Source organism: Macaca thibetana, chromosome 2 (assembly GCF_024542745.1).
Source record: "Macaca thibetana thibetana isolate TM-01 chromosome 2, ASM2454274v1, whole genome shotgun sequence".
Classification (NCBI taxonomy): domain Eukaryota; kingdom Metazoa; phylum Chordata; class Mammalia; order Primates; family Cercopithecidae; genus Macaca; species Macaca thibetana.
In genome coordinates, this window is record NC_065579.1 from 191,459,806 (window position 1) to 191,486,601 (window position 26,796).

Genomic DNA, 26,796 nt, shown 5'->3' on the forward strand with positions numbered 1-26,796 from the left:
GCATGGCTGGGGAGGCCTCAGAAAACTGACAATCATGGCAGAAGGGGAAAGTAACACGTCCCGCTTCGCATGGTGGCAGCGAGAAGTGCCGAGCAAAAGTGAGCAGAGCCCCTTATAAAACCATCAGATCTCATGAAAACTCACTCACTATCACGAGAACAGCAGCATGGCGGTGACTACTCCATGATTTAATTACCTCCTACCGAGTCCCTCCCGTGACACGTGGGGATTATGAGAACTACGGTTCAAGATGAGATTTGGGTGGGGACACAGCCAAGCCATAGCGATCCAAGTAGAATGCATCCTTGTCAACTGGAAGACTGGAAACGTAGAGTAACAGGCGTACAATTGTGAAATCAAACACATGTTTTTAATTTCAGCTCCTCAGTCTACTAGCTGCGTGGCCTTGAACAAGTTAGTCAACCCTTGTGAGTTTCCTCACCTTTAAAATGGGGCTGCACATACCCATTCCGCAGGATTGGACAAGGAATAAATTAACTAATCAATATATAAGTACATAAGATGCAGATTTGTGTTTTATTTTCCATAAAATCTATTATTGGACTTGTATGTCTTTTAGTGTCAGGACTAAAAGGAAGTTCATAAAATTTGAGGGTATCATAAAACTGAGAAAGACAGCTAGTATGCCAAATGAGAGAATCAGAATTAAATATAGCTCAACAGATTGGACTGATGGGAGAGTGCTCACTATTAAAGTTAATAGAGCAAATTAAAAAGTCGGGTACTTGAACTTGGGTTTAAAAAATTACCTGTAAAAGGATAGACTAAAGACAGCAGGCTTACGGGAGGTATATGCGTGCGTGTCGGGGCTCTCAGAATGGTCCGACTTTAAATTAAACACCCGTCTGAACCTACTGAGGGATGTAGTTGCCAAGAGAGCAAATGTAGTCTTAGCTGGCACTAGAATTATGCCTGGATCAAGTAATTTTTCTCTCTTTACTTAGAACTATTCCGTTCATGAACGGAGTAATGTGTTTGTTCTGGACACTACATTTTCAGATGGACTTTTAAGAGGAGGACAATAAGGATAGGCGATGAGGCCGCACGAAAGGCTGAAAATCACATCATATGAAAAGACATTCAAGGATCTGGGCATGGTTAGGCCAGAAAGTAATAACATCAGAGCAGACATGACATCTTTTCCTTAACGTTTTAAGAAACTGCCGTATGGAAGAGTCATGCTTTTTCTAGCTTGAGGCAACAGCAAAGGGCCCATGAGAAGTAAAATTGAGGCACGTATCTTACCTATTCTTGGACCTCATTTGAGGCTGTAAGCCCAGGATTATAACTGTAATAAGAACCTGGGGAGTAACCTGCCAAAAAAATTTCACTGGAGGGAACAGAACGCATACACAGTAAGGAGAAAAATGAGGGGTGAGGAAATTCAAGAAGGACTTGTTGGAAAGTGATTCCTAAAGGAGCAGGCATAATTTCTCTAACCATGTCTGGAATATGGTTGCAAAAGAATCTTCCCCAAGTGTAGATACATATGAATGAGCTGGAGTCAAAAGCTAAAGGTGCACAGATACAGGGCACAGGTTCCCTGTACAGGAATCAGGTAGACCTATGTCATGGTTGGAGTCAGAGCCTTGCTATGTGGTGATCAACGTGTGTTTTCCCAAAGACAAGATGTGATGATGCAAGGAAGACGGGATGAGCACCTGGCAGGTGGGGGTGGTGGTCATCATCGCTGAGATGCGGCTGTTGTTATCGTTGTTCGTTGCTATGATTCTTCACCCACGTGTCCTGTCTGTGCATCATTCTTGGACCCTAGGATGTACAGATACACAGAACATATATATCATACCTAAGGTGATACCAGTTATCATCAGTGAGTGGGGACCTGGATAGTCTCCCCTCGGAGGTTGTGTATGTGAAGTTTTCACGTTGGGGGAAACAGTTGGCTGGAGCAGTTAGGTTTTCCTTAAGTCAATTGTGAATATTGGGAAAGACCTTTTACATTGTCATACATTTCTTTCAGGAGGTAGAGAACAAAAACAGTAAGAGGATCAATTTGTAAGCTTCTCAAAATTATTTTATTAGGCGTCACTTTCCCTTTTTCTCTCCGATGTGAACGTTTCTATTATGATATTATAGACTCCTGTTGCTGTCATGGGTACTAAGTGGGAGAATCTAGCAATTTCCATGAAGGAACTGACTGGTGGGTTTATCTCCTATTAGAGGAATTCGGGGTTGGGATGCAGACCATGGCAGTTACAGATAAAATGGTTATTTCTGTATTTGAGGAGACTTTCTGAAAGGGAGATGATTTTGTGAGGATGGAAGCTTACGTATGAGGGAGGTATTTGGAAGCTGACATGATGTGTGTGTTTTCCACATGTGAATACATTTTAATTGAACCTATGTTTATTAAGCAACACTTATGTATATGGCACTATGCTATGTACCATGGGTCCACAATCCCTGCTCTCAGGAAAAGCACTTTTTATGTCTAATACAAGACAGCTTTTACCACAGCCCTCAGGATTAGCTGCCTTTGATATCACCATTTGAAGCACAAGGAAACTGGGGAATAATGAGGTTAAGAAATTGTTCCAATGTTATGCGGTTTTTAAGTTGCTGAGGTGGTGTGCAAACCCAAGTCTGTTTTATTCCAAGTATTTCAGTCTTATCTTAGAAATGGATTGCAGTTTAAGTCATAGGAGCAAATGATACCAGTGGATAAGGAAGAGATGGAAAGCTGATGGTCAAGTGTTTACTACATAGAGGCTGTGATAATAGTTATCCTGAGGGCAGATCCTAGCCAAAAATATTGGTAAAGTAAGATGAAGTACAGAATTATCCCAGTTCTTTTTTTTTTTCATCTTGTTTATTTATCAGCTTAATTTCTAGGTTAAGTATAAAAACAACCAAACAATATGTAAGAGTGTTTGATGTCCATCTTGATGTCATTTCTTCCACTTGCCTAGCTTCCCTGGACTTCATCCGAGATACTTAGCAGTCTCATTCTTAGTATTCCTGCTTTTGCTTTCTACCCAAGATCAATTCTTTGAAGGTATTTAATGATTCAGTAAACTAAAATTCTCATTTTAATTTTTTTATATAATGTGGAATAATCTGGAATGTAGGTGCCCACATGCAATACTTTGAGAAAGAGAATTCTGAAGTCCAAAAAACATTTTCTTCACTTCCTCCCAAGTATTCCCTGTTACTGTTATAAACAAAGCAAAATACCTGTTTAGAAAACCGCTTCAGAAATGGGCAAATGTTTTTTGAGTGTAGACTTTAAGAAGCTTATTAAAAAAATTAGCGTTAGTAGCCATTTCATTCTTACTGTGTTCTTAGTTTCCTTTCTAAAATTTGGGGGCTGCTGTGATTAAGAACTCTTTATTAAACCTTCTTTACGATGACACAATAACTAAACTAAATCATCATCAATTACATAAATGTTAAGTACTTTTTTCTCATGAATCTAATCAGATTGATTTTATTTTACTTCCTTGGTGGCATCTGTATCACCTCCATTGTAGCCACTAACTTACCATATACCTTATATGAGAAAATATCCAAGTTCATCTTAATGATGTAAAGTATCTGACTTCTTTCTGTTCTTGGTTTTCACTAACCATATCTCCTTTCTTTTCATGGCTTAGCCACTCTGCTGCAATTGCAGTCTCTTTTCTGTCTTGTATAGTTAGGACCACTACAGGTTTTCATAAACTCAGAGGGCATTGCACTAGTGCCCTCATTTTCATCAGGAAAGTGATCATGGCATGGTAGGAGGAGCCACTCAATGTTGCTATTTGCCATTGTTGTCTTTGCTTCCTGCTCTTTTTGACTTTCTATAATACGTGTCCTCTGCATTCTCTCTCTCTCTGTATGTCTATCCCCTCTTACTTTCCTCATCCTAATAAAAAGGTTAAATTATTATTTTTTTTTTTTCTGAATCACAGCCTGGCCTGTATTCTACTTAACTGAGAGTTGCTATGAATGAAAAGTTTGTTTTACCATGCTTTCATTCAGTTCAGTAGCATTGTGTAGAAACTGACACAGTTTTCTTGAATTGTTGTAGATGTTCCACCAACAAGTCAGGGGGTGGACCACAAGCAGGTCCAGAGAGAGCTGGGGAATGTTGTTCTGCACCTCCACAACCCTACCATCCTTTCTTCCTCTTCCATCGAAGTGCACTGGACAGTGAGTTGTTACAATATTTGATCTCAGTTTTCCTAAGCGTCTGGGAGATCATTATAATGCATATAAAATGTAACTATCTGTTGCCTACTTGTACATTAATGATAACTTTACAGTGTAACACTGTTTATTACAGTGCTTATTAGTTGGGCTTTAAACAGAAAAATGTTGCATCTTGAGCCTATTTTTTTCTTATTGTGCTGCAGTAGTGAACTTGACCTGTCTCAGGAAAGAAACAGATAGTATTAACTATGATATGTAACTTGTGATAGGATCATTATTACATGAATCTTTTAAACTTGGAGATATTTCCAAGTAGTGTTAAGTAGGCTTTTAAAATCAGAGAGTCATCAAACATTTTAGCTTCTCATCCCCTTGGCCCAGGTGTGTCTTACATGCAGTGTTAGAGCTGCCATCAGGCCTCACATTTCTGCATGAAGCATAGAAGTTAATGCCACAGAAATTTGTATCACCTTAAAAAAGATAGTGGATTTTTTTCAGTATTCTACTTACTTGAATGTTTTAGCTGAAGATTTACAAAAGATAGTGGATTTTTTTCAGTATTTTACTTACTTGAATGTTTTAGCTGAAGATTCTTTTGGATTTTCTATGAGCACACTCATGTTGTCCACATTCTAATGAGTTTTATTTTTTCCTTTCTAATTCTGACACATTTCTTGTGTAAGAATGTGGGATGAAGCCAGACAGAATTTTGTGCATTTTATAACATTTAATTTTTATTGTTTTCTAATGAACCAGTAAAATAGTATGAATAATTACATTTTACTTGTCTTTTTAATAGGTAGATCAACAGTCTCAGTATATACAAGGATATAAAATTCTCTATCGGCCGTCTGGAGCCAACCACGGAGAATCAGACTGGTTAGTTTTCGAAGTGAGGACCCCAACCAAAAACAGTGTGGTTATCCCTGATCTCAGAAAGGGAGTCAACTATGAAATTAAGGCTCGCCCTTTTTTTAATGAATTTCAAGGAGCAGATAGTGAAATCAAGTTCGCCAAGACCCTGGAAGAAGGCAAGTATGATGAAGCGTATGATTTCCATGCAGTGCAGTATATTTGTTAGGATTGTACTGGCTTAATTTAAATTGTTAGAATGTTAAGAGTGGCATTAATTATTAACTTTCTTGATATTGAACATACATTTTGCTAACAGTATTTGTTTATTTAGAAAACTAGAAAAGCAAAATGCTATAATAGTTGACTTGCTTCAATAGTGGCCTGCCTACAAATGTGCAAATGTGAACATTATATTACTTAAGGATATACAGAAATTTAATTATTCAGAACTAAAATTCACATTTAAAAATGAAATTGTTTTCCATTTGGTTTATTTTACATTCAGCATTTTCTATTTGTTTGTTTTGATCCATGATTGGAGTAATGTGTTGATTTGCCCAGGACTTTCTGGGATTAACATTTTTGTTTGTTTGTTTTTTGTTTTTGAGGCAGAGTCTGGCTCTGTGGCCCAGGCTGGAGTGAGCGGCGCCATCTTGGCTCCCTGCAAGCTCCGCCCCCCGGGTTCCCGCCATTCTCCTGCCTCAGCCTCCCGAGGAGCTGGGACCACAGGCGCCGCCACCGCGCCCGGCTCATTTTTGTATTTTTAGTAGAGACGGGGTTTCACCGTGTTAGCCAGGATGGTCTCCATCTCCTGACCTCGTGATCCGCCCGCCTCGGCCTCCCAAAGGGCTGGGATTACAGGCGTGAGCCACTGCGCCCGGCCGGGATTAACATTTTCTTCCTAAATCTCATCTCTCTTAAAACACCTCAGTTCTAGACAAACCACTATAGCTGACCACCCTATTCCTAGAAATTAAACAATATTTACATAAAGGTAAAAGATTACATTAAATTACAGCACGATGTTTCCCAACATGTCTTTGTCGCTTTGGCTGTATAAATAATTATGATGAATGATTAACATTCATTTTCATACTTTTGAACATTTTGAGGGAGAACAGGAGACTAGAGTTACAGGGTGGAAGAAATAGGAATTGTCCTGGGAGGTTTGGTGGGAACAAGGTGTTTAACTTTGGTTATGGAAAATTCACAGTGGCAGTTAATTAGCATTGAGTGAGGAACAACTTAGGTAGTTTGGGACTATTCAGACTTGGATGAAACACATCTTTAAAACATATGCAGCGGGGCACAGTGGCTCACGCCTGTAATCCAAGCACTTTGGGAGGCTGAGGCGGTGGATCACCTGAAGTCAGGAGTTTGAGACCAGCCTGGCCAAAGTGGTGAAACCCCGTCTCTATTAAAAATACAAAAATCAGCGGGGCGTGGTGGCGGCACCTGTAATCCCAGCTACTCAGGGGGCTGAGGCAGGAGAATCGCTTGAACCCGGGAGCGGGAGGTTGCAGTGAGCCGGGATCATATCACTGTACTACATACAGCCTGGACGACAGGGGGAGACTCCGTCTCAAAAAAAAAAAAAAAAAAGCATATGTTGAAATAATATTAAATATTTATTATTGGTTTTGATATTAATAACCTGCTTTCAGTGTTCTCTAGCACATTGTAATAACCTACCTTTTAAAACAATTTAATAGCGCCCAGTGCCCCACCCCAAGGTGTAACCGTATCGAAGAATGATGGAAACGGAACTGCAATTCTGGTTAGTTGGCAGCCACCTCCAGAAGGCACCCAAAATGGAATGGTCCAAGAGTATAAGGTATGAGAATAATGTGTGTGTACGAATGTCCTGATGGACAGCCCCCGCCATTCACAAAGAAAAAGCTGGTATTGTTTGTGGATATTTGGCGCCATCTGCTGGTCCAAATAGCAACATGTAAATTATTTTTAAAACGCTTTCTTGTTTATTCAGTGATTTTGAAATTCTGATTCAGTTGGTCTGACAGGGGCCCTTGGACATATATTTCGGTGAATCTTTTGGCGATTCTGATGTGCGTTCTTAGTTAAGGCCCAAATAAGACTGTACATGTTCTTCTGAGTAGCAAAGTAATCTGTACAGTAACCAAGTATCCTGAGCCGAATTTTATTTTATTTTCAAAATAGTTTTAAAAACAAATTGAGAAACCTCTTTATGAAATGTGTGTATATTAACAGTGTGGTTTTTAAAGTATTTAAAAGACTGCCATAAGTGCACTGTGGATGTTTTCATATGTTTCAAATAAGATTTTCTAGCATAATTGAGGCATTAAAAGTCTCTGTACTTTTAAGTGTTTTCTTAAGAGTTTCAAGGCTGTCTCCATACTGAGGATTGACAGGATACTATGTGTTAGTCTAGGAAAATAGAATGTTATAGAAGATTTTTAAGGATTTAAAATGAGATGATGTCTCAGCTCTCAAGGTAAACTGTGGAATGTAGGCATTTTCACCTAAGAGTCAAAACTCATTTCTCTCCTGAAGAAATGCAAAAGGGTGGATTTCACTTAACTTCACGGTCAATTTAAAATAATAAAATGCCTTGCTGAACCTGATTGACTGGTACAAAATCAGTTTGTGGCTTTGGTTCAGCTGTATAATGTAATTGGGGTTTTAAAAAAAAAATCACAAAAGAGTCTTTATTTCCGGCCGGGCGCGGTGGCTCACGCCTGTAATCCCAGCACTTTGGGAGGCCGAGGCGGGCGGATCACCAGGTCAGGAGATGGAGACCATCCTGGCTAACACGGTGAAACCCCGTCTCTACTAAAAATACAAAAAACTAGCCGGGCGTGGTGGCGGCGCCTGTGGTCCCAGCTCCTCGGGAGGCTGAGGCAGGAGAATGGCGGGAACCCGGGGGGCGGAGCTTGCAGGGAGCCAAGATGGCGCCGCCCACTCCAGCCTGGGCCACAGAGCGAGACTCCGTCTCAAAAAACAAAAACAAAAACAAAACAAAACAAAACAAAAAAGAGTCTTTATTTCCAAATGGTCAGCTCCTTGTATAGGGTCTGACCATTTCTTGGTATTATGTATTGAAACTGTATTAAAATAATACTAACTTTCAAAGAAAAAAGTAAAAGGATAAATGATGGAGGAGACTCTCATGCTTAGATTTCTTTTAAATCTCACTTCCTACTACAGTTTAGACAATTGTGTACTTAAAGTTAATGGTATATATTGCTTGAGGACATCATAAAGAATTCAGAGCATGTCAGTTGGGCGTGGTGGCTCACCCCTGTAATCCCAGCACTTTGAGAGGCCAGCCTGGCCAACATGGTGAAACCCCATCTCTACTAAATATACAAAAATTAGCTGGGTGTGGTGGTGCACACCTTTAATCCCAGCTACTCAGGAGGCTGAGGCAGGAGGATCACTGGAACCCAGGAGGTGGAAGCTGCACTAAGCCAAGATGGCAGCACTACACCGCAGCCTGGGCGACAGAGCAAGACTCCATCTCAAATAATAATAGTAATAATGTGCATGTTTTTCTATAGATCATTTTCTTACGGAAACTGAGTTTGAACATTGTCATGCACCATATCCAAGTTCTTACACGTCGCAGAAAATCACTTGGTGATGAATCTTTTAGTGAAATTTAAAACAAGGATTATAGTATAGTTTGAAAATCTCAATTTCTTGAGAATAGTTTTTGATCACAAATATTATTAGCCAAGTTAACCAGGTAGCTCTAACTTTCCCATTAGAAGAAAGGTTTTTTCACATCAAATACGTATTGCTATTCTTTATGATCTCGTGGATGCTGTGAAGCACTGATAGTCCCATTTAAATAGACGATCGGAGGGCGAATTTTCCCTCACCAACAATACAGTTCAGTGTACCGGGGGGTGAATAGAATCCTGGGATGAGGCTTACCCCTTGTGTGCAGTTTTGTTTTTAATAATCTTAGTTGTGCAAACTGCTTTAGCGTATTCAGAAGCTCTCTTTCCTTTTCAGTCAGCTACTCTTAGTAAACTGTGATGTGCCAGTGTCAGTGCCAGGCAGATTGATCCCAGAGAACGATTGAAGTAAAGTACGAGACTTGGAGTTTCCTACTCATTTTTGTTTTACAATATCTGGTCATCATGCCTAGAATGCAAATGTTGAATGGTATTCTTCTTGATCTGCATAGACACAGCTATCTGCGAGCTACTTATTTATCTGGCAAATAATGTCTTGTTAAGAAATCCTAATGAAGTAGGCTGATGGAAACTTCTACCTTCAAGCACAGATTTGTAGACTTACCTGATATAGCCTTTTAAAAGTATATGAGAAAGTAATAAAGACACCTTGAAACTACTTTTAACATTAAATTTGAATAGAAGATTGTTCATAGAACTAGATTTTAGGGAAAAATGACTTTGGAAACTTCTTATGGTAGCGCATGACCGTTTTGAACTCTGTCTAGGTCTAAAACTGCAATCCTGTGTTGATCTTTGCATTAATGTAGGTAATTTACAGCTTGACTTTCGCTTCTTACAGGTTTGGTGTCTGGGCAATGAAACTCGATACCACATAAACAAAACAGTGGACGGTTCCACCTTTTCTGTGGTCATTCCCTTTCTCGTTCCTGGAATCCGATACAGTGTGGAAGTGGCAGCCAGCACTGGGGCTGGGCCCGGGGTGAAGAGTGAGCCTCAGTTCATCCAGCTGGGTGAGTGTCAGTGTGGATCCAGTTTGACAGTCTTTCACTCTACCATGTGGTCCCGCCTTGCTCTTCTGCATTTGGCTGAGCCACCGCCATTGCTAATTTAATAGAATATGGAATATGGCTTAGAGCTACAAAAAGGTGTTAGCTTTACTTAAAATATAGGGGAGAGAGACAGAGAGAGAGAGAGAGAGAGAGAGAGACTAGATGCAGATATATAGACATAGATATCTCAACTAAACTTGAACATATCCAAGCACACATTTTTGATATTTCAAGCAAAAGGCTGTCCATATTCAATGTTATGCTAATCCTGTCCTAGATAATGTTTTTATCTATTCAACAAATCCTGTTAATTAAGCACCAAGGATACCTCCGTGAACATGAAAGACAGTCTGTACCTTCATGGAACTCACGGTTGCTTGGATTTAAAATCAAACAGGCCGGGCGCGGTGGCTCACTCCTGTAATCCCAACACTTTGGGAGGCCAAGGTGGGCAGATCACGAGGTCAGAAAATCGAGACCATCCTGGCTATCAGGGTGAAACCCCGTCTCTACTAAAAATACAAAAAAAAATAGCCAGGCGTGGTGGCGGCGCTTGTAGTCCCAGCTACGCGGGAGGCTGAGGCAGGAGAATGGCGTGAACCTGGGAGGTGGAGCTTGCAGTGAGCTGAGATTGCACCGCTGCATGCCATTCTGGATGACAGAGTGAGACGCCATCTCAAAAAAAAAAAAAAAAAAAAAATCCAACAAGCAAACTTCTATTTAAAACTTAAACCAGGTATTAGAAGTTTATAGCAATGACCAATTTATATTTACATGTAGTGTCTATTTAAAATTATAATTGCTTATTATAGCAAAAGATAGATTGAGATGACAAGAAGTATTAAAATATGTTTATATGCTGATTGCTTAGAAAGTTAAATACAATTTGTGCCTCAAACATAGTTAGATGAATTAAAAAAAAAAAAATCAAAAGCTTCATTACCACGGTTCACTCTAGGCAATATAGCATGAACATAAAGTACAAATTAGTAAGTGCATGGTAGTAAATTCTAAAACAAACAGCAAAACAATGACAAAATACCATTGTAACTGAAAAGGAAGAAGAAAGGTTCAAATATTTAGAAGCTGTGTTTAAATTATGAATGATGCCAAGAAGTATATAGCACCTTTATGTTTTTGTCTTCCAGATCAGAGGTTAAGCATTAGTAGTATTTTATTACTTGTGAAATATTAGTATATGTTACTAATATTACAATCAGTTGTTCAATCATCAAAAGGGATCTGATGTATGAAGCTTTGTATTTCACAATTACATACTATTTTTGCATGTTAATAATATTGATGACATCCTGGAGATCATTTCAAAACAAAATTAAGAATCACCCGGTTTTCGTAAACTTCCTTGCTATACATAAAGAACTTCACATTTATTTTGAAGAATATTATTGATGTTCCGTTGTTGAGACAATGCGAGTTGCAGTAATAGATACATTTGCAGAATTTCTATCCTATGATACAATAAATCTACCAAAGTCCACTTGTGGGGTGAGGACTCTGTTCCACACAGACATTGAGGATCATAGGTGGATGAGTTAGCCTCTTTATCACAGGGCTTCTGAAGTGGACCCGGGGTCTGCAGCAAGGGGAGGAAAGAAACACATCATCTATGGGAGTGTTCAATGGTACAGGTCTAGACAGGGTGCCGCTCACTCCCCCAGTGTGACTACAAGCATATGAATGGGGTCACTACAAAACTAAGTCACTGGCCAGGAAGCCTCCTCCCAACAGCTCCATTAGATGAGAGTTCCATTCAAGCTTTTAGGGAAAACGTGCTCTCTCTTTCACAGCCGTAGGCTAAAATTTGATTTTTTGCACTCATGTTACCACTAAAGAACTTATCCATGTAACTCAAAACGTCCTGTTCTCCAAAAACTAGTAAAACAAAATATTTTTTAAAACAATAACCAATGATTATATATAGAAATAAAACTTTTAAACAAAAATAGCTCCTGGTTTGTTTGAAGCAGCACAAGAAACTATAACAAAATGAGTTGCTTGATGCATCTGTTGCAAATTTATATAAGATGTGGAGGAAAACAGTTTAGATTGAGCAAATAGTTGATATTCAAATATTTGCCCAATTTTGTTAAATTTCAGTATGAATTTATTAACATTGAAATAAGTTAACATTATGATGACTATATATATTATTGTTGCTTACCTATTTTTATGACTGAAGATTATTTAGTTCTATTTTTTGGAAGATAAATTGGGAAAATGATCATGTATAATTTTATTTATTTAAGATTGAAACCATGGGGGCCAAATTGGTTTCCTTGAAATTATAAATGAGTTCCATTTTTCCATCTCCTAATATAGGCTCAGCTGCAGGGAGACAAAGACTGAGCTAGCGAGTGCCTGTTTTAATTCATTAGTCATACCACACTTGAGTCTGTTAAGTCCATCTGGTTGCTTGCACAGGACCTCTCTTGGATGTTTCCATATTATCTGAGGCTACCCATCTTAACCTTGCACAAATAGCCATGAAATCTATAAACCTAGCAGATACAAAGAATGTATTAGGAATAAGAAGAACAGGTCTGCTTGGTGAACTTTAAGAGGATGAAGTGCTCTTAGGATAACCAGAGGTAATAAAAGAGTCTGGAACATGAAATAAAACTTTCATTCAACAAACAGAGAAAGGCAGGTAACTGCTTGTGAAAATAGGTTTTTCACCCTCTATAGAATGAGATCTGGAATTCTGTTCAAGAAAAAAGCAAACTGAAAAACCACACACACTCGTACAACATGAGAAGGAATTTAGCCATTTTGCATTGAAAGGGGTGCAGTTTTCCTGAAGGCTGTTTCCTTCATCATTGAACGCTGCTTATTTTTCCTTCCAGTTTTCTTATCAAGATGCAATGCCATTTAATAAGAAAAATATCCATTGAAAGAAGAATCCATAAAAAAAATGTTATTCATGTGTAATGAGTTATACCAATTATCTTTCTGGAAAAAAAATGTATTTTGGATTGAAAAATATTTCTCTCTTAAAGCAGATTGTATTAGCAGAATTGCTGTATTTCTTTCTAATTTGGTCTTAAGGTCTCTCTTTGCAGAGTGGCTATAAACTCTAGTCCTGCCCTGACAGGGCTTTGGAGAATTTGGTTGTGGGTGTTCACTTTGTGCCTTTCACAGGATGCTTTTTAATTCTGGCAAACAGCATAACGCCTCAGTGTTCCACACATGACCAGGTGTTCCTCGCACAGGAAACTTGTTTATACCGGCAGATGTCCCTGTGGCTTTCATCTGACCTGTGTCCAGCTTATTCCTGTCAATATGACCCCTCCTAGGAGAGCCTTGACTGGGAGGAAAGTTAAAACCTTCCAGTGTGTTGCTTAGATGAGACTCAGAGGAGGCAACACAACAAAAACACATGCAGTAACTGAAGCAGTTTGTTACTCACAGATCCATGGGACAGAGGGTGTGCCGACAAGGGCCGATGAGGCCACCGGGGCAGTGTGCTCAACCAGCAGGTGGGGGTCCAGAGAGGGGAGACCTAGGCACTGAGGCCTTTTTGCCCTTGCAGGTATTACCCAGGCAGGTTTCCTTTGGGGAGTTCCAACTGGTGGGTTCTTAGAGCAAATGGCATAAGTTCCATGGGGTCACATTCTGTCTGAGAATGGTCACTGTGGCATATCTGCACAGTCCATGAGGGGTGTGGCGTCACTGGGGTGAGTCAAGGAAGTTGTGTCTACATATCCCATAGGAAAGTGGTCACCAAAAGTCAGTCGTGTAAGGCAGGTACCTGGATTGACCATGTTGAGGAGCTGGAGGGAAGCAGGGAACTGGAAATTGTCAAGGGTATCAGTGAGACACCTGTGAGAAGGTTAAACTTAGATTCAAAATCAATGCTGAGGCTACATAAAATTTTAAGAACTCATGACAACAATATGTATCAGAGTCAAATGTTTAATAGTAAGAAAGCACCAATCCTAATGAAATGGGCCAACACCTTCTTGTTTCACCAGATGTGGTGGGGGAAGAACATCAAAATTGCAGACAGAGGTGGGCATTCTGCACAGTGGGCACCCTCAGGGTTGATATCACTCAGTGCCAACAAAATTAGGTATTGCTTTGGTGATACAGCCTCCAGTTCTCTACAGCAACTTTGCAGACCTCTTGTGTGACTGGGTGTTATGGTGGGCTTGAAAAAACTCAGTAGGCTTAAAACATAAATGTAAACTAAGTACATTTTATTAGCCGTATATTCCATCAATTTTTAAATATTGAATGAAAATGGCCAGCAGAAAATATGAGCCCTTTTGACTATTCATCACCCTTGATATTATAATTCTTTTACATATTCAACACTATTTTGTCTATTGCTCACCGTGATTGTTATTTTAATGGAGAAATTATCCATGGCTCTTCCAATGGTAACATTATGTTAATTTTTCTTTGGGTTTTCCTGATCCTGAATTGTATAGGTCTTTCTGAACTTACGTTAATTAATGTGTTTCTAAGACAATTAAATGTCTTACAATATAGTGTTAGTGTCGGGGGTACATACACACGTATAGAGACTTTTCCATATCTAGCTTAGAGAGGAAATAAAATTTTCTTTTTTTTAGAACATACTATTTAAGCATGCCTATAGAAATCTGAGAAAGTTTATATCTTGTCTGTAAATACTTATTAAATATTCCTTATTTGCACATGTATTATTTGTACGTGTATGAAAGTATTTCATTTTTTTAGTGTTATGTTTTTGTATTTTTCTCAGTTAGCGCTGTCCTGTGAGACTTAATCTAAGCAGTAACCTGCAGAGCTCTTTGGGTGGGAAAGAGAAGCAGGTGCCATTGCTTTCGTCTTTAAGCATGATTCTATACAGCTGCCTCGCTTGCTTTGAGTTGAAATAAATAAATAGCATTGTGCAATTTTGCTGAAAACAGTATGAACTGTTTTATTTGATGATGGTGAGTGGTGTGAGAGGAAAAACAGAAATCATTATCCAGAAATTAACAAAGCAGCGGCAGCCACAAGTGAGTGCGTGCGTTATTGCGTTGAGTCTGAAGCCCACATTAATCGGAAGATGGCTTTTCAGATTCCCACGGAAACCCCGTGTCACCCGAGGACCAAGTCAGCCTGGCTCAGCAGATTTCTGACGTCGTGAAGCAGCCGGCCTTCATAGCAGGTATCGGAGCGGCCTGCTGGATCATCCTCATGGTCTTCAGCATCTGGCTTTATCGACACCGCAAGAAGAGGAACGGACTGACTAGCACTTACGCGGGTATCAGAAAAGGTATTCGCTTTCCCAAGGTTTTCATGTTTTAATGTTTCTGAAACTCTTGATTTTAATATTTGATTCCAAATGATTCATGATTATGCATATCCTCTAAAAATTTCTTAATATTAAGATTTTCAAAAGTGCGTTTATGGTGCTGTGGTATCCACATACTAACTTCTCTTACGTAGCAGAACTGCAAATAGAGTTGATTAGTTTCTTAGGGCTCAGTAGATTTCGCCAAGGTAGGTCTACCTTTGGCTGTTAGACCATTTCCCTTTTCTCTTAGGGAATTATTTTATTGCCTTATGTTCTTGAGGGAAATTTTTAATGTCCTTGTTATTGGAATTATAAACGCAACCTTGAAACAATCTCACGCAGTTTCAGAGGAGACACCATTACCCTCTGTGAAGCAAAATAGAAAATACTGCCATTTGATTATGTATAAAATACTCCTTTCTTGGTAAATATGGAAGGCGTGACTGAGTGATGTACTGTTGCTTAGGGAGAGAAGAGGGTTAGTCCATTTTTATTATTGTAAAGTTGCGAAATGGAATATGTGTATGCTGTTACTTAGTGATGGTGATTTTGTTACAAATATGTTTGCAGTTTTAAAAAAGACAGCTTACTTGGCCACTATTAATATTTACAATTTTAAAGATGACCCAAATATGCCAAGATTTTCACAGATACTTTTGCTACTTATCCTTAAACTCCGAAGCCTGCTGATACTTTTGTGTTTTGTATTCTCAAAGGAAATTGTTAACAGTGTCAGACAGACAATGCTCCCTGCCCCTTTGATATCTTCATCAATTCTGAGCCTCAGATCTTAGCTGTAGGTTAGGTTAGATGGTTGTAAGTCGCAGTTTTCAGGGACACCGAGTTTATGTCATTAGTCCAACAAGATCACTTTTAGTACCCCATTCTTGCTCTCAGAATTGTACTGACTAAGTGGCAGATGATACAAATTAGAGGTCCCATCCTTCAGTCTCATGCAACAGCTTTGCTTTGCTGCAAAGCAAATTTAAAGAGGATTTCCAATTAAAAAAAAAGTCTTCTACCATCACCAACTTTTCCCCCCGATTTTCTACATAAGTGAACATTTCTTACACATGTTGGCCAGATTATTTCCCTGACCAATTACATGACAAAGTCAGAATTTTTCATGTTAGCTAGAACTTGAATGTCCCTACGCATAGATAAAACAGTACGGGACAGCAATCTAAAATATTTGTGTTCTCCGTCACAAGGGGACTCAGCAAGAGTCAACACAAATGCGTCACTAATACTATAAAACTAAATCTCCTTGCCACCTGCCTGTGGCTCAGCAGCAGTCTCTTCATGTACATACATTTGCTTTAGCATTATCATCCTTAAATATGTTTTTTTCAGATATGTGTCCTATCTAGGGATGAAGCAGTATGTCAATATTCCCGCCTGTGAAATGGAAAATGAGGGCTTGGAGGTTACTGAAAAGAGAACTGGCGCTCATTATGTATACAAATAGAAGAATGTCAGGCACATGTTACCATATAAAACCTTTGACTAAAAATAATGGTAGACAAGGGGTTTTTGGGTGTCTTTGTGTGGTGGAGCGGGGAAGGGGTAGGGTGTTAGGGGTAGAAGATGTTTGGAAAGCTGATTTGAATGAGGAAAAGGGTGACTAATTAACATATAGATGTGGAGTCTCTTGAATTCATCATCAAAAGACCTCCATCATCAACTCTGTTTTGCTAATAGCCAGTCGGTGGAATCCTGGGTTTCTTATGAGGTGCCATAGCTACGTGATGATACTAATTTAATGCTCTACATTGTCTTGAACTCTAGAAATGTGACATGCAACTCTCCTTCCTACTGAAATGTTTCTCTTTCTTTACTAACGTACTTTGAGCATGCCGAGAAATGCCTATGTCCTCTTTGTGCAAAACCTATTAAACTAATACCATTGTCCTTTCAACTTAGCTTGTGTTTAAGCAGAAATCATAGAACATAATTACAAATGTAATTTGATGAGCATTTGATTCTGCTTTCTTCACTTTGTCCTGTTGGCACTTTTTCATAATTTTGTTTCTATGCAATTTTTTAAGTGCATTTTGAGATCTTAAATTTTCTATGCCAAAGTCAATGCCAGTAATTTTAAGAAAAAAGAAAGTGAAATATTTTAAAGAATAAAAAATGTAAAAGAGCCCATTGACCTGTAAAACATCAAGCCAGAGTGTAACTTTGGGGGAATAGTGAGTCTATTTAACATTTCCCCCTTACGTTTAGCTATCGGTGTGACATCTGCCAGTTGGCTGGGTACCCCCTGCCACATGCATTCACAGAGTGCACCAGCATCACTTAGGGACACAGAGAGTTTATTATATTATTGGAAGCTTTGAAAATTAAGTTGCTATTTGGTGTGCTAGCAGTGAAAATTTCATTTACATTGACCTCCTTTTCATCTCTTCTTCAGTTCCTCAAAGTGGGGTTAGCAGTTAGCTAGGAGAGGTAATGACAAGGACCTTTCATATTTTCCCAGTGTCCTTGTGATTGCAAATTAATGTTCAGGCACTCCATTCTTGCTTGAATAGCTTTAGTTTCAAATGCACCTTTCATTTTTTTTTTTTTTTTTTTAATATGAAGACTTGTTACTATGGCTCTGAATTTTTGAATGTAGCTAAATTACACTGACTCTGAAAAGACCTGACTGAAAAAAAAAATACAATAGGATTCTTAAAACGGGGATTGCTGTGCTGCAAACGAAGGCCAGGGTATAAATTGGGGATGCAGCACTGAGGTTTTTGCTTTTGTTCTTTCTAGTATGCTCAGAGATAAAGTGTCTGGGTAAGAACTGGCAATTGTAGAGGATGCTATAGCCTTTCAGTTTGCAACCCCGAGTGCTCCGATTTTACAGTAAATTTCCTGGAGATGTCCTAATGTGAAATAGAAAATATAATTCTGGCAGCGTTTTGATACATGATAAGTAATCAATATTCTAGTTTGTTTGTACTAAAGATTATTTTAAAGAAACTTTAATCTTAAAGGGAATAACATATATTTCCTTGCTTTTTTTTTTTTTTTTTTTTTTAACCAGAGCAGCGTTTACTTTAATTTAACATGAAGAGATTGGAACTAAGTCAATCTCCTCCCTCTATGAAATGACATGGAAATTGCTCTGCCGTTATCCAACCCCCCAGGAATGGGAGAAGATAGGAAAAGTAGGGGAGGAATGGCTGCTACTTTTGAGGTCTGCAGTTCAATTTCAGGCATTATTGATTAGATTAAGATTTATAACTGCAGAGGGAGTGACGGTTGTCAGAAGGGTGTTATTGTTCTATTGTTTAGCTTCCACTGTGGTATTAAAAGAATGCCCAGTCTACTTCTAGGAAGCTTCTAAAAGTAAACTCAAAGAAATTAGAATTTAAAATTCCAGTTTTTTCTGTCCATTCACAAATTTTTATGATGATAAGAAATGTCATTTATGTGATAAGACGTCAGGCATTTCCGCTCAGCGAAACAGTTAAATTTTATGGTTCTCTTTTATTCAGTTCATCTTTTTCTTTGCTTTCCTTTCCTTTCGTTGTGTTTGTTTTTTCTTCCCCTTTCCTTGCCTTTCCTTCTTTTCCTTCTTTTCCTCTTTTTTTCTCTCAATGTTGAGTACATAAATGTATCTAGTAGTTCACTTTAATAAGCATTTACTTTCAGATTTCTAGATAAGGTCCAGCAAGACTCTGATAATGCTTGTTTAAGAATCCATCACCCTGTGTTTGGAGATGATTAATAGTGGAGGATTCTTGTTTGTACGAAAGCCTGAGCTAAATCTGTGTTACTAAATGCAGGGTCATTTGCAGGCTAACCTAGCAGAATTCCCTTCCTGAGCGTACTAGAATGTCAGACACTTCAAAATGGTACCTGTAGAGACAAGCTTCTTTTTTTAACCTCCGAGTTGGTTTTATTCATAGATCAGAGTGTCAGAACTGCTGGCTTAGTTATTTACATTTGTTTTATGTTCAGCTGTCTGCTTGTTTTATACTAATGTGATATGTTCCCTTTCTCTCTTCAGCTTAATAACTGGTTTATATTTTGTTTTGATTTTCAGTCCCGTCTTTTACCTTCACACCAACAGGTATATATTTGCACTTACCCTCCTCCTTTCCATTGTTAGTCTGGCATGCGTTCTACTATTGTGTTTCTGTTTTTATTTCATTTTCTGCAGTAAGTTGGGGGTAAGAACTTAAAGTGCATATAATACTTGATTTACTCACACCAGGCATGTGTTTAAAGTAGACACGGTTGGTGTTGCTTTTCTTCCATTTGATGCAATGATGTATTCACAATTCCACACTGGATCTTAGCCTTGTTTGCATGTGTTTCATTAAGTAGACACACTCTCTCTACCTTCAGCATGATTTAACATGCTAATGATCTCATTGACTATTTCAGACTTGGCAGTGCATTTTTCAACTTAAGCTTTCGAGTTTTCCAACAAAAATTTCTCTCCCTTGTATTTCTCTGTCCCCAGAATCAATATTGTTAAAGGTAACCAAAATACCCAGCACATGTGAAAGATAAAACTTTTCATTTTCCCTAAGTCAGAATCCTAATATTCCGTTCTATTCAAAATGGGGCCTCTTCTGTCACATCACCTCCAGGAAAAGATGTACCTGTAGTTACGCCCTCTCAGTTTTAATCCAGTTATTGTCATCACTGGGAGCAGTTATCTCTCTATAACAGACTTCCAGTTTGGAGTTCTTCTAAGTAGCAGAATTTGGCAGCTTTAAAAACACATTTCTTCTTAGAAAATGTGTCTGTATTTACAGAAAAGCTAATCTTCTTAACCACTTAGCCTAACTATGTGCAAATCTTTTTTTGTTATTGTTATGGTTAAAATTTTCCACCCCAAATTTATTACGCCGAGAATGCTTTCAAGAGCATTATAATATATTTTGATTATCTATACATGTCTGATGAAAATATAATAAGAAATAATTTGCACAAGCCACAATAAAAAATAGGTCACATGAATTAATAGTCACAACTTGGCATACATCTTTGTGTGTGGAAAGCTTTATTTTAACATTTATCTTTGACTTACTGGTACTCATATTTCTGGGAAAATTAGTAGGTTTTTTTTTTCTGAGTTTAAGTTTACACTTATATAAAATCATGAAATTATGTGCTCCAATAATCAATTCAAAATGGAAATCCATGGGAATGCTAATGTACAGATGTGTAATAGTTATATTTAATAAGAATGTACTGATGTTTTGCTTTTTCTTGATTCTCCACCTTATTGGAACATGAAGAAAATAGGAGTGATATATAGATATCTATATATATAATGTATATATAATTCTATACAATAGTTAAATGTCACTAGTTGAATCAGAAATCTGTTACATCGTGTGATGATTTTTGCAATGCTTCTATGTAGGAAGACAGAAGGAATTCCATTTTAGAAAGATGCTCACGAATGTAATAGCTTTTGATATATAAATATGTCTATTAATTGTTCCTTTTTTTCGTAACATTCTAGTAACTTACCAGAGAGGAGGCGAAGCTGTCAGCAGTGGAGGGAGGTAATTATCTTGCTTGTTTTGTAGATCCTACAGGGAATTCCAAATATTTCTTCATCTTCCTCAACGACACCACTTTCTCTGCTTAAAAAGTCTAACTTAAAGGTGAAATGTATTTAGTTCCTTGAGAAAGGCTCCATTTAGCTATGCTGTTGAACCAAGCTGTTTACACACAAATGTAGTTGATTGGGGTAGTTGCATCTTAATCAGTGACCACCAGAGAGCGCACTTTAACCGAGAAAGAGACGCTGATTTAGCAAATGATTAAAAGGCGTTAAAGTGACTAAGCTGTGGCATTTATGAAGATGAACAAATATAGCTAGTTAACAAATACTATCAAAGAAAAAGTGTTCATTTGAAAAACCTGCTGAACACAGCAATTGCTCATAAGTTGTAGGTTATGTTTGTTTGTTCTTGTTATGAATTCAACATAGTTCACATCTCCATTTGCAGGAAAATGTGTTGAAATAAAAGAGGAAGTCTGGGTAGCTTGTTAACAAAGAACGTTTTCCCTCCTCTAATTAAAATGAATCTGAATCTTATATTTATGATTTTTAAAGTAATTATTATTCAGTGAACTTTAATATATTCACGGAGAAATCACAAACTGATGTGACAACCAGCTTAAAGGGGCTGAAATAAGGTATAAGTTATGTGATGAGCCAAGCTTCAGAATTTTTCACAATAAGATGTTTTCTTTTTTCTCCAAAACAGTAACATCTTGGTGTAAAAAAAGAAATCTTCCACCAAAACCATCTTATAATTCAAATTCAGTGAGCTTACTAAATTCCCATCTTTGTCCAGCTGTGTAACATGGCTGCTGCTGCTGGAAAGCTAGAAATGAGTAAGGTATTATTCCTGAATTAAAGGAACATACCATCAGATCAGAAAATGACTGAATTTAAGAAGTGGTTTAAAAAAATAAAGGTTGACCACCTTTAGCCAGCGCTGTACAAATTTGGCGACAAGTACCAATCTTTTCTTTCCCGGGTATTGCGAACTTCCTGTTCTCATGCCTGTGAAACAAAGCCAGCCAGTGACAGACCCAAAGCTAGGAAGGTTTTCATAAGGAATAAATCCACTCGATTCAGGAATTAAAGCAGGGCATGTTTGTGCATCCAGGGGAATTCCATCTAAATCACAGCCCAGACATTATGAAAGAGCCTCTGGCATGAGAACATTTTCTCATGGGTGAATCTGGAATACCTGATTTTATAACCACTTCATTACATGTGTACATTTCAGCCTCCTCATTAATCAAAGCATGTGAAAGTGCTTCTTGAGCATCTTTGATATGTTCTTCACTAGCCTCTGTGCGTGGGCATGTGTACACAAGTATCACAGACACAGGCACTTACAGAAGTACAAGCCTGGTTCCTACTCTAAAAGAATTTACAACCTGGGTAGAGCAAACCAGCACATGGGAAGCGATGGCAGGAACGCATAGGTAGCAAATGCTAGTTGCTGTGGCAGGATGGGAAGATTACAAAGTTCCTGAGCTGTGTCTTTGGAAAGCTCACTACATCACAAAACAAACATAGCTTTTTAAATTTAAACGTAGAATCCCTGGCAGTGAAGCTGATTTATTTCAAATACTAAGTAGAAATGATCATTTTCCTAAATGAAATGCTAAACCATGTTGGGCTATTACGGAGGCAACAGTTCAATAAAGATTTCAGAGTCAGTGCTCAAAATGTCAGTTATATACAAAATGTTAAAATTATTTATTCATGCAATATATTGAACACTTACTATGTGACAGGCACTAGTTTACTTACTTGGGATGCATCAGTAGGCAAAGTGGATAAAAATTCCTGCCCTTCTAGACCTTAGGTTGTAGTGGGGAAGATGCAAGATGAATAATAAACATTTTTTAAAAAGTCAACTGTATAATATCAGCAGTTGATAAATGCTATGGGAAAAATAAAGCAGGATGAGGACAATAAGGATGCTTTAGGAAGGGACCTCATTCCTAGCCACTTATGGGTGTGTGTGTCAGTGTGTGTGTGTGTCTGTGTGTCTGTGTCTGTGTTTCGTGATCCAGTGAGATCAGAGCGGGAATAATGAACCAGACTCCTACACTGACTTCTCTTGTGTCTGTCCCTTAAGCACTGGTTTCCCTCATGTGTTTAAGACTCTCTTGAGCCCTCACTGGACCTCCTACCTCACTTGGTTAATGACACCGAAGCAAAAACCTTCCATCCATCCTCTTGGATCTCCTGTATCCGTTACTGCATTTCGTTGATGCTGTCTGTTAACTCCTTTCACTCTCATATTGTTTCATTTCCAGCCCTACTTCTCCTTTGCCTAATCTATGACAAAAGCTCTCAGGAGTCCTACCTTTATCTATAATACCTTCATTAGCAGTATTTCCTGCTAATTCCCTTTGCTCACTGGAGACAGAATGATCTTTTGAAATGCATATTGATCATGTTTCTGAGCTCCAGACAATCCCATTATCAACAGGACCTACCATGTTTAGAATATCAGATCTAAACTGGCCATAATATGCGAAGCTCTAGGGCTCTGCAGAGTTACTTCACACCTCAAAATGTGCCAGATCCTACAATCCACTGAATCACCCCACCGGCCGTTTGCCAAGATGGCATTTTCTTCTGTGTCCTTACTGCACTGCCCCTGTATTATATAGGTCTGGACTGTCTCCCCGCCCAGCGACCCTTCTCAGTTTACTGAATTCCACCCACTATGCCCTCCATTAACTCTGTAATGTGGAATTACCTCAATGAAGCACCTAACATAAAGTGATGCCATTATCTTTTGTTTGTATCAGAGGTCAGCTAATGATGTCTCTTGGGCCAAATCCAGCCTGCCACCTGTTTTTGTAAATAAAGTTTTATAAGAATACAGCCAGACTCATTTGTTTACATATTTTCTATGACTGGATTTGAGCCACATTGACAGAGTTGACTAGTTATCAAAGAAACGATACGGTTTGGAAAGCTTTAAAACGTTACTCTCTGGTCCCTTACAGAAAATGTTTGGCAACTCCTGGTAAATAATGACTGCCTCTGACAAGAGAATGGAATCCTGGAGGATGGAGATTACATGGTTTATTTATTGATAAATGGATTTTTAATAAAGTAATAAATGTAATTTATTGAATTACATAAATAAATGGGATAAATGACACAAAAGATTAATTTTTGAAAGATGTCACTTATAAGTAAGAAAAAAACGAATGAACCATTGAATAAATGAATGTCAGATGGCCTGAGTTCAGTCCTTGGTGACATTAGAGAAGTTTTGGAGGCTGTATTTTTTTCCTCTAATAAAAGGAGAAGGTTATCTAGAACTCTGTTATAATTGTGAACCTTGCAAGTGTGGCTATTCCTGGAAAAGAGAGAATAAAGATTGTGGTAAGCAAAGAGACCCCTTCCCAACTTAAAAAGGGCAAAGAAATTGTGAGAAAATCCAGGGAAATGATCATGGAAATATTAAGTAACTGTTTCTGTTCATTTGTTTTCCTTTCCTCAAACATTCCAGGCAATGTGTCCCAAAAAACGTACTTAATCCAAACCACAGTAGAAGGCAAGAAAGCAGAGAAAACCTGAGAAGGGTGGGGCGGGAAAGTCTGGCTAACCTGGTAGAGAATGCCAATACCACATTCCCTGTTGGTGGGAGGTGAGGAAATAGAGCTCAAGCCTTTGCTTCTCTTTAAAACATTGGCAGTTCTGAGATCTAGCCCTTGGCTTTAGAGCTCATTCAGGCTGCCAGCGGGAAGGGGAAACAGCCTATCGCCTGACAAGCCTTCCTGCCGGGCTCCTCCACCATTTCCCCAGCTCCTGGACTCTGTAGTGTTTGATTTTGTGATTTAGCAGCTCGAATAGGCTTTCTTGGGGTGAGTGATTGGAATATCAACAGAAGAGTAGGAATTGAAGGTAATTGCCATATAATTACTAAAGTGCATTTGCCCTCTTTTTTCTTCATGGCACAAATCTATCCACTTAATATATTATGTGATAATACTGTATAATAGTATTTAAGAAACATGTTAATACCTATAACTGCCATGTGGATTTTTTCTGCTTCATATCTTAAGCTCAAATACATAAAGGTAGCCTGGAGAATTGTTTAAAAAAGACCTTAGAACCCTTATTAGAGTAGCTACATATGACCTTGACTTCCTCAAAGTCCTCTCAGATATATACATGGCATTTTAAGGTTCATTATGGGCCAGTAATCACAGCTCACCTTCTGCCTTAAATAATTAGCATTCCAAATTCAAGTCTAAACAGAAAACTTGGATGTAAACCGATAAGTCAGCTTCCTGTTGGAAATCACTCATATATATGAAAAGGGCTCTCAGCCTATGATGATATCAAAGCATTCACTATGAAAGTATTTTTCAGAGGGAATCAGAGCAGCATAAAAATTTGTCTGTTTCTTTTGAAACATGTAAGTCAGTCTGTGGAAAATTTCCTCTTGACCCATACTTCAGTCGTCCTGTAACATCTCTGCTCTGTCACATATGGAGTTTTATTTTTAATAACTTCTACAGTGATAATATTCATAAAGTTCAAAGAAAAATAAAATAGGAAAGCAAACGATTACTAGATGCAGAATTTCTGTAACAATATCTATTTCAAAGGCTCCAGATATCTGTGTTATAACTTGCATTTAAATGTTTAAAATTTCAACAGTTTGGAAACGCTGTTCTTCAAATCACGATTTATCAACAATTTTAATAGTAAGGTTGGCTCAGTTTTAACAGCTTACACTTCCAATACTTTCTCCACTCTTCCTTTTATGAAGAATATTCCAGAGCTTTGGGAAATGTTAGCACTTTCCCATATATGTGTTTATAAAATCTTAGATTAGAGTGTATACTCTAGGGCCAGCCTGCTAGGGTTTGATTTTCAGCTCTGCCACTCACTTTATATAACCATGCACAAACTTCTTCACATCTCTTAGACATCCCATTTCCTCATCTTTAAAATTTGGATAACAGTACCTCCCTTGTAAAATTGTTGTGGTGACTAAATGAGTTCATACATGTTAAAAAAAAAAAACAAAAAACAGAACAATGCCTCACACGTTATAAGCAAAGGGTAAATATTTGTTTTTATTATATAAATATATGTACTCACATATGTATAGAAAAATGAATCATAAATCCATAGCCTTTTTTAGAATGGATTACTTCTCAACCATCATTTGCATACTAAATTTCCTCAGTAGATTATGTGCTAGAATAAGAACCATGGAAGGTAAAATATCAGATTTTTGCTTCCCAGGTAAATAAGAAACATAATTATTGCATTTTAACATAGAAAATAAAACCACCAAGAAAATATTTGCAGAATCTGTAATGCCAGTCTGTTTATTGTGAGTGGGACATCACCTCTTTTGCTGAATGGAGGTATGTATGAAGTCAGTGTTGGAGAAGGAAATGAAGAATGCCACTCTTGAACTCCAGTTTGAGTCCCTGGCTCTGTTGGTCCAGGGCTCCCATTAATAATCGCTGATGTACTTGGCATTCCCAATGCACGGTAAAAGAAGAATCACATCTTCTGCCAAAAACTACCAAAATGAACGCTAATATTCTTTTTAGTGGGCATCTCTGTTTTATCAGATTTAATTCATCAGCTTTCCTTTGCTTATGTTGGGATGTATGACATTTTACAATGTTACCATCAGAAAATGTTGACAAGCTTACAGACCTATGCACTGAAACATTAATGAGGATCTGTGTAAAATGTCGCAGAGCCCCCAAACTCATTAGATATGAAGCATGGTTTTGGAGAAAAATACACCAGTGCATTTAATTTGAAGCATCTATCGTCTGAGTAAAGAGGCTTGTTTCATTTTTTTAATGAAGTTGTAAGGAGTCACAATTTTTTAATGGGTCAAAATGAAGAAGTGCCAACTCTCTGAATTAGGGCGTTTTTTTTAAGCCACTAAAAGACTAAAAAATATTTTCAGATTCCATGTTTGATTTTTAACCATTCTGACTAAAGGCAGAGTAGAACGTTGCAAACGATATGAGATTTTAGGTCTGACGTGTAGCTCTTCCTATGTACAGTTATGGCTGTGTAAATGGAGGTGCATCCCAGGACCTTATGGTAAGTTGCCTTGAGTGTAGAATCAAAGGGCTAATAATGTCATTCAGCATGGTTCATCAGGTGATTGGTGAGAATAACAAGATGAGGAAGTTATTGGAATTTTCAATAGAAAATATCATTCTCTATTCATATAACATTTGC

General features: G+C 38.1%; 1 protein-coding gene across 1 annotated transcript in view; it reads left to right on the forward strand.

The window, feature by feature from the left end:
• ROBO1 (roundabout guidance receptor 1) overlaps positions 1-26,796 on the forward strand; it is a 1,153,604-nt gene that overhangs the window by 1,083,672 nt on the left and 43,136 nt on the right. The window contains exons 15-21 of the mRNA XM_050779013.1: positions 4,055-4,176; positions 4,976-5,207; positions 6,744-6,865; positions 9,556-9,727; positions 14,835-15,032; positions 19,096-19,122; positions 20,533-20,575. Coding sequence (XP_050634970.1) covers positions 4,055-4,176; positions 4,976-5,207; positions 6,744-6,865; positions 9,556-9,727; positions 14,835-15,032; positions 19,096-19,122; positions 20,533-20,575 — 916 coding nt within the window. The remainder of the gene's footprint in view (positions 1-4,054; positions 4,177-4,975; positions 5,208-6,743; positions 6,866-9,555; positions 9,728-14,834; positions 15,033-19,095; positions 19,123-20,532; positions 20,576-26,796) is intronic.